This window comes from Entelurus aequoreus, linkage group LG27, assembly GCF_033978785.1.
Source record: "Entelurus aequoreus isolate RoL-2023_Sb linkage group LG27, RoL_Eaeq_v1.1, whole genome shotgun sequence".
Lineage (NCBI taxonomy): Eukaryota > Metazoa > Chordata > Actinopteri > Syngnathiformes > Syngnathidae > Entelurus > Entelurus aequoreus.
In genome coordinates this window covers 30,979,433-30,988,279 of record NC_084757.1, presented here as the reverse complement: position 1 = coordinate 30,988,279, position 8,847 = coordinate 30,979,433, and the positions used below count along the sequence as shown (strand labels likewise).

The 8,847-nt window shown below is 36.7% G+C and overlaps 1 protein-coding gene across 1 annotated transcript; it reads right to left on the bottom strand.

The window, feature by feature from the left end:
* Positions 1–245: 245 nt before the first annotated feature.
* On the bottom strand, positions 246–6,697 carry si:ch211-212d10.2 (uncharacterized protein LOC557710 homolog). Its single transcript, XM_062038519.1, has 3 exons — positions 6,360–6,697; positions 4,727–4,842; positions 246–1,373 (listed from the first exon to the last, which is right to left on the bottom strand). The coding sequence occupies exons 1-3, from the start codon at positions 6,538–6,540 to the stop codon at positions 1,275–1,277; spliced, it is 396 nt and encodes a 131-aa protein (XP_061894503.1). The 5' UTR covers positions 6,541–6,697; the 3' UTR covers positions 246–1,274.
* Between the last annotated feature and the right edge of the window lie 2,150 nt (positions 6,698–8,847).

Sequence of the window (8,847 nt, the reverse complement as noted above, 5' to 3'; positions counted from 1 at the left end):
ATTATTTGCAAAAAAAATGAAGTTTCTCAGTTCGAACATAAAATATCTTGTCTTTGCAGTCTTTCCAGGGTGTACCCCGCCTTCCGCCCGATTGTAGCTGAGATAGGCTACAGCGCCCCCGCGACCCCGAAGGGAATAAGCGGTAGAAAATGGATGGATGGATGGATGAAAAGGATTTGCAAATCATTGGATTCTGTTTTTATTTACCATTTACACAACGTGCCAACTTCACTGGTTTTGGGTTTGTAATTGTAGCAGACACAGAACATGTAAACATTTATAAAGACTGAAAAAAATACACATACATGTTTTTTTTAATAGTTTGTCTAAGAAACTAGATTTATTTCAAGGATTTTTATGTGCTACACTTTTTTGGCAATTTGATACAATGTAATCTCTAAAAACGGCATGTATTGAGCAAGAAAATCCTAATGAGGATTTTACAAACATTTGCAGTCCATCCACACGTTTGTGTGGATTATCCTTTCCATCTTTTGTAACTGAGCTACTGTGTGGAACAATTTCCCTTGTGATCATTAAAGTTTGTCTAAGTCTAATCTTAGACTAAACTTTTGCATCTCTGAACATATGCAATGCATGGGGGACTAACCCAGAATACAGTAAATACTAAAGCTGAGGGTCTAAACTAGGTCAAAATATACCCCTACTATGCGTATAAATTGTTTATTTTTTATTTTTTGGTTTTTATTCAATCATTGGTGGAGCTAAGGATAATATTTTAATATCGTTCTTAATATTGTTGTGCAGCACTTTGGAAACATTTTGTTGTTTAAATGTGCTATATAAATAAAGTGGATTGAATTGGATATAGCTTGGAGTAGACAGACTGTACCTTGCCCGGGGATAAATCTGGATTTATCAAGAGTATACCTAACTCTGGCTAATACTGTAACTGATGCAGTCAGGCTCAAAATGTGAGGTACAAACATGAGGAAGTACAGTATGTTGGATTCAGAGTTCAAGCTTTGTTTGAAAAGTGAGCAGCTGGTCTGTCCATATTAAAACAATGTACTGATATTTCCTTAAAACAACTCTGATATGGTCACTGCCTGAGTTCTTTTGCAATCAAAGTACAAAGTCTGAAAAAAAACTGACAGATAAGACTCAGTAATGTGTTCAGATGGCTATGATTTGTGGGGGTGGGGGGTGGACGGGAAGTCTAATAAATACCCTGAATGTGCTCGCTACTGACTTGACGTCCCGGTAATCAAGAGACTTGGCGGCGCGACGAAGGTGGATGAAGCTGATGAAGCTCAGGTCTTCTGATGGACAGGAAATGGCTGCAGGGAGAGACAGCTTGCATGCTTCACGTACACGTCACCGTCCTCCAGTTTGACCTCGTGCACTTGTTGCTGAACAAATGGAAACAAAAATTAAGCAACATGGGAAACATACAGTAGGTAAGCCTGGGCAATAAAACAATTATTCAAACGATAAATCAAATGAACTTGATAATTTTGCCGTCTGTTCAAAGTTATGTCTGTGTGTGTTTGCTTTCATTGTTTCTTGTTTTCAAAGAGGGAATCCTCTTGTCAATATCCACAATGCTTGTTTCGGTGGGCGGAGGCGGGAACTGCTAGCTTATACACACATGATGCACCAACAGAGAGCCTTGCATGTTAGTCGCAACTCGCTAGTGAGAAGCACTGAGAGGCAACAATTAGGAGGAAAAAAGATGATTGAAAAGCCACATTTTATATGGGGGAATATTTTGGCTTCAAACGAGTGAGCAAGATGAATGAGCCCATAAACAAAGACAAACGAGCAGTATGCCCAATTTGTTGAAAAGTGACAGAAACAAAAAAAAAGACAACAAAACACACCACCTGACCTAGTGTTTCAATCTGGAGAAAAACTGCAATTCAAGATGTTCAATATTAATTTACACTACCGTTCAAAAGTTTGGGGTCACCCAAACAATTTTGTGGAATAGCCTTGATTTCTAAGAACAAGAATAGACTGTCGAGTTTCAGATGAAAGTTCTCTTTTTCTGGCCATTTTGAGCGTTTAATTGACCCCACAAATGTGATGCTCCAGAAACTCAATCTGCTCAAAGGAAGGTCAGTTTTGTAGCTTCTGTAACAAGCTAAACTGTTTTCAGATGTGTGAACATGATTGCACAAGGGTTTTCTAATCATCAATTAGCCTTCTGAGCCAATGAGCAAACACATTGTACCATTAGAACACTGGAGTGATAGTTGCTGGAAATGGGCTTCTATACACCTATGTAGATATTTCACCAAAAACCAGACATTTGCAGCTAGAATAGTCATTTACCACATTAGCAATGTATAGAGTGTATTTCTTTAAAGTTAAGACTAGTTTAAAGTTATCTTCATTGAAATGTACAGTGCTTTTCCTTAAAAAATAAGGACATTTCAATGTGACCCCAAACTTTTGAACGGTAGTGTAAGTGTAAGTTAAGAGTTGAGAGTACATTTTTTTCATGGTTTTGTTTTTTGACCTTACAGTTACAATGGTTAAAACAAAAGAAATCATAGTTCATTGCATTTGAAAGGAATACTTGAAAGGAATACTTGCATGATATATTGATATTATTATTATTATTATTAGTTGTATAAATTACGATTATATTAGTGCTTAATTTGGTCTCAAAATAATGCTGACAATAAGTTTATCAGCAATACTTTGTGAGGGCCAGTTCTAGGCGGGCATATATGAGGGGGAGGTCAGAAGTGTGAAGGGGGCATCGTGTGTACACGTGGTTCCATCATGCTCCAGCACTATTTTTCTGTGCTAATACAATAGTTACATTGCCTTCTTCATTAAAATTTGGCTGTTCGCTACAGTATGGGCCTGATTTACTAAGATCCAAATACCACGCACTTAACAGCGTGAGCAATCTATAACATTGCATGTACTATTAGTTAGGGAGTTGCCTGTGATTTACTAAGACTGTGTGTAGAATTGTGAAGTAGTGCGGGCGGCCTTATTTAAATGAGCATGTTGCGTATACGGGGCATCACCACGGAGACGCTGCACATTCATTCAAACAGGCAGGAGACATCTACCACTTTTTATGGGCATTTTAGAAGCAGTAGTTCAGTGCATCTACACTGACACCTTTTTTTTTTATTATTTTCTTTTCTTTTTTTACAACTGAAGGTGCATTGGAGAGAAGCTGTACTTACTCCGCTCAATACGCAAAAAATGCATACTTCAAGAAGTATTTTTTCGTACCAAAAATATTTTAATGATATATATTTTACATGAAAAAAAATAATGCTATTAACAAAATACTAAACGGCACCAAAACGCATCAATTTAATTTGTTTTAATCAGCCCTTAAGTCCTTTAGCAGCTATGAAATGATGTTGCTGAATAGTGTCTAATATTTTTTTCACTTCTGACCATCCAAAAATGTTGACACACATATGACGGAGAATTGTCGTTTGTCCATTATCTGTCTGTGCAGCGCGAGCACTGATAGCTGTGTATGGAACGGTAAGTTTGCACAATTGCTAAATAAAACACAAAGTAGTGCTCACAAAACGGTGAGGAGCGTTGATATTTTACACTGCACATGCTCAATAATTATAGCGTATATTCTCCTGCTGAAAACGTCTCGATATGATGACGCCTGCGCGTGACGTCACGGATTGTAGAGGACATTTTGGGACAGCATTGTGGCCAGCTATTAAGTCGTCTGTTTTCATCGCACAATTCCACAGTATTCTGGACATCTGTGTTGGTGAATCTTTTGCAATTTGTTCAATGAACAATGGAGACAGCAAAGAAGAAAGCTGTAGGTGGGAAGCGGTGTATTTCGGCCGGCTGCAGCAACACAAACACAGCCGAGGTTTCATTGTTTACATTCCCGAAAGATGACAGTCAAGCTTTACCATTGGCCTGTGGAGAACTGGGACAACAGAGACTCTTACCAGGAGGACTTTGAGTTGGATACGCAGACGCGGTACCGTGAGTATGCAGCTGCGGCTTCCAAACATTTGATCGCTTGCCCGTACGTGCATGCCGCTATGTGCATGTCATGTACGAATCTTTGGGGACTTTGGGGAAATATATGTGCTGTATGAACTTTGGGGAGGTGAACGGTACTTTGGGCTGTGGGATTGAGTGTGTGTGCGGGTGTTTGATTTGTATTGGCGGGTTATATGGACGGGAGGGGGGAGGTGTTTGTTATGCGGGATTAATTTGTGGCATATTAAATATAAGCCTGGTTGTGTTGTGGCTAATAGAGTATATATATGTCTTGTGTTTATTTATTTATTTATTTACATTCCCAGCTGAATATCAGGTCCAGCCCGCCTCTCACAGCATCTCCCCTATCTGAATCGCTTCCACTGCCCTGTAGTCCTTCACTCTCACTTTCCTCATCCACGAATCTTTCATCGTCACTCAAAATTAATGGGGAAATCGTCGCTTTCTCTGTCCGAATCACTCTCGCTGCTGGTGGCCATGATTGTAAACAATGTGCAGATGTGAGGAGCTCCACAACCGGTGACATCACGCGCATATCGTCTGCTACTTCCGGTACAGGCAAGGCTTTTTTTTATCAGCGACCAAAAGTTGCGAACTTTATCGTCGATGTTCTCTACTAAATCCTTTCAGCAAAAATATGGCAATATCGCGAAATGAGCAAGTATGACACATAGAATGGACCTGCTATCCCCGTTTAAATAAGAAAATCGTATTTCAGTAGGCCTTTAAGTCAAAGGGAACTGACCTTTAGTGATGTCCCTGACAACCCAGTCCTGAGTTCAAAGTCGTAGTCATGCCATGGACAGAAGACACGCAGGATCCCGTCAGCTTCCTCAATGTCACCCTCACATAAAGGACCTCCTGAAATGTCACATTGTTATTTTTGTGCTACATTTCAACGAGCTTTTACTTTGAAATGCAGACTCAGCATGGACTCATATACTCTGGTTTTGTATCATGATGTGGTTTGGTATTTGTCAGAATGGAGCTGAAACATATACTTGAGTTTTAATATGCAGTATTCAAATGCAAATGACCGTTTAATGACAACGTCTCGCACAGGGGTCACCAACGTGGTGCCTGCGGGCACCAGGTAGCCCTTAAGGACCAGATGAGTAGCCCGCTGGCCTGTTCTAAAAATAGCTCAAATAGCAGCACTTACCAGTGAGCTGCCTTTATTTTTTTAAATTTTATTTATTTACTAGCAAGCTGGTCTCGCTTTGCTCGACATTTTTAATTCTAAGAGAGACAAAACTCAAATAAAATTTGAAAATTCAAGAAAATATTCTAAAGACTTGGTCTTCACTTGTTTAAATAAATTCATTATTTAATTTTTTATTTTTTTGCTTCTTATAACTTTCAGAAAGACAATTTTAGAGAAAAAAATACAACCTTAAAAAGGATTTTAGGATTTTTAAACACATATACCTTTTTACCTTTTAAATTTCTTCCTCTTCTTTCCTGACAATTTAAACCAATGTTCAAGTAAATTTATTTTTTTATTGTAAAGAATAATAAATACATTTTAATTTAATTCTTCATTTTAGCTTCTGTTTTTTCGACGAAGAATATTTGTGAAATATTTTTTCAAACTTATTATGATTAAAATTCAAAAAAAATTATTCTGGCAAATCTAGAAAATCTGTAGAATCAAATTTAAATCTTATTTCAAAGTCTTTTGAATTTTTTTGAAAAAATTTTGTTCTGGAAAATCTAGAAGAAATAATGATTTGTCTTTGTTAGAAATATAGCTTTGTCCAATTTGTTATATATTCCAACAGTTCAGATTGGATTTTAACCTATTTAAAACATGTCATCAAAATTCTAAAATTAATCTTAATCAGGAAAAATTACTAATGATGTTCCATAAATTTTTTTTTTTAATTTTTTCAAAAAGATTCGAATGAGCTAGTTTTTCTATTCTTTTTTTCGGTTGAATTTTGAATTTTAAAGAGTCGAAATTGAAGATAGACTATGTTTCAAAATGTAATTGTCATTTTTTGTGTTTTCTCCTCTTTTAAACCATTCAATTAAGTGTAAATATTATTAATTATTAATAATAACATAGAGTTAAAGGTAAATTCAGCAAATTGGCTATTTCTGGCAATTTATTTAAGTGTGTATCAAACTGGTAGCCCTTCGCATTAATCAGTACCCAAGAAGTAGCTCTTGGTTTCAAAAAGGTTGGTGACCCCTGGTCTAGCAAGATGTCGGATTTTATTTTGAAATCGTCATTGGCAGGGGTTTTTACCGTAATGCGGGATATAAGCACGCACCATAAATCAACCTGGTGTTATTCGAAGTGGTGGCTGGCTTGACTGCGAGGAATACATCACAGTCTGGCTTTAAAAAAAATGTCGGGTTTGAAGGAGCTTTACCGGCGTGTGGACAGCGGGCGTCCATGGCGAAGAACTCCCCTTTCGCGAAGAAGAGGCACACGTCCGACTGACGGCCGAGGGGAGAGTACATCAGTCGGCATCTCTTCCTGGAGAGCTCCGAGGCGGCGCCGATGTGTCGCCATGCAACGCTGCCCTCTTTATCGGCGGGGAATGACGCCATTAAAAAACAGCCTCGCTAGGTTTTATAACGTCGAAGTATCCCACTTGTCTATATTTCCATAACAAATGTGTTCTTAGTTCTTTTACGAGGCCGGCACAGCGGTCGGGAGTGTCACGTGACAGGAGTTCTCACACATGAACGCGCTTGATGCGCGTACTCATTTCCCGGGCATCCCTGCTTGGATGTTTGTTTACATCAGGGGTGTCCAAACTTTTTCCACCGAGGGCCGCACACTGAAAAATCAAAGCAAGCGGGGGCCATTTTTATATTTTTTTTATTTTAAAAACCAATACAATAAATGTATAAAAAAATTAAACATTTAGGCCGCCACTCAGGCTTGATCCCGGTGAACCCAAAGAGTTTTGGTCAAAAAAATATAAAAAATGTGTCATTATTTATTATTATTATTATTATTATTATTATTATTATTATTATTATTATTATTATTATTATTCAAAGTTTAAATCTCTAGATCAACATTAGGTCTATCTGTCAAAAAAAACGTTTTTAAACTTTTAAGTTGTATGCCCTTTTTGTCAAAGAAAACCCAGGTTTTTTATGGAAAAAACCCCCACCAAATATGCAATATTTTCCCCCAATTAAATTTCAAAGTGGAATATTTGAGATTATAAAATAATTGGAGCCTTAAAAAGGTCAATAACTCATAAAAACATTTACATTTTTTGAGCAATGACGCACGCAAAAATTATTTGGGATCTAAAAGGGTCCCACTCATTAAAGTGTTAAAAAATAAATTATACTTTTTTTTTTTTTTACTGATTACTTTTAGCACAATAATCTCGAGATCAGCTTCAGATCTGTCCGTCAATTCTAAGTTTTATTGTTGTTTATGTTTTTTGTTTGTTCATTTTAGGCCCTTCTTTTAAAAAACAACAGCTCAGTTTTTTATATGGCAAAAACAAAATATGCAACATTTTCCCCAAAGAATATCTCAAAGTGGAATATTTAATGTGACGTAATTGGAGCCTTGAATAGGTCAATAATTCATAATGACATTGATTTTGATTAAATAATATTTTTTAAAGAAAGAAACAGCCTACATGGCAGCTTTGTGTTATTAGAGTAAACATTGCAACATTTTCTTGTTACATTTCACCTGTTTGCTCTTTTATACCACGTTTGTTTGGGTTTTTTTTATCGTATTTTTTAGAATGTGTCGTGGGGCCGTTAAAAAATGACCTGCGGGCCGCAAATGGCCCCCGGGCCGCACTTTGGACACCCCTGGTTTACATGCTTGTCAGTATCATAAAAGGTTTAAATAAAAACATTACTACAAAGTAAACACAAAAAGGTGTTGCTTTGCTATGAAATAGCGAATAATCAGAAAATGGGATGAAAATCAATTTAAAAAATAAATGCATAGTTTGAGAATAATGTCAAAATGGTACGACAAAAACGTCAAAATGTTTCAATAACAGTTATATTTCCGGGGAAAAAATATATGCACTGCAAAGAAATGACGGCTACACTCAAAAGACAAAAATATAATTTGAGAAGTAGTTAAAGTTTTATGTTGATATCTTTTTGAAAAAAAAAACCCCTCATAAATACTACTTTGTAGTATATATATATATATATATATATATATATATATATATATATATATATATATATATATATATATATATATATATATATATATATATATAAAAGAGATGTCCGATAATGGCTTTTTCGCCGATATCCCATATTCCGATATTGTCCAACTCTTAATTACCAATTCCGATATCAACCGATACCGATATATACAGTCGTGGAATTAACACATTATTATGCCTAATTTTGTTGTGATGTCCCGCTGGATGCATTAAACAATCTAAAAAGTTTTTCCAAAATAAATCAACTCAAGTTATGGAAAAAAATGCCAACATGGCACTGCCATATTTATTATTGAAGTCACAAAGTGCTTTTTTTTTTTAACATGCCTCAAAACAGCAGCTTGGAATTTGAGACATGCTCTCCCTGAGAGAGCATGAGGAGGTTGAGGTGGGCGGGGTGGTATATTGTAGCGTCCCAGAAGAGTTAGTGCTGCAAGGGGTTCTGGGTATTTGTTCTGTTGTGTTTATGTTGTGTTACGGTGCAGATGTTCTCGCGAAATGTGTTTGTCATTCTTGTTTGGTGTGGGTTCACAGTGTGGCGCATATTTGTAACAGTGTTAAAGTTGTTTATACGGTCACCCTCAGTGTGACCTGTATGGCTGTTGACCAAGTATGCATTGCATTCACTTGTGTGTGTGAAAAGCCGTAGGTATTATGTGATTGAACCGGCCTTTAAGGTTTATTGGCG

Coding starts and splice junctions, on each gene's coding strand:
- si:ch211-212d10.2 (XM_062038519.1), bottom strand. CDS start 6,540: ATGGCGTCATTCCCCGCCGATAAAGAGGGCAGCGTTGCATGGCGACAC. Junction 4,843..6,359: donor CGCCCGCTGTCCACACGCCG/GTAAAGCTCCTT, acceptor GTGACATTTCAG/GAGGTCCTTTATGTGAGGGT. Junction 1,374..4,726: donor TGTCAGGGACATCACTAAAG/GTCAGTTCCCTT, acceptor CCATTTGTTCAG/CAACAAGTGCACGAGGTCAA.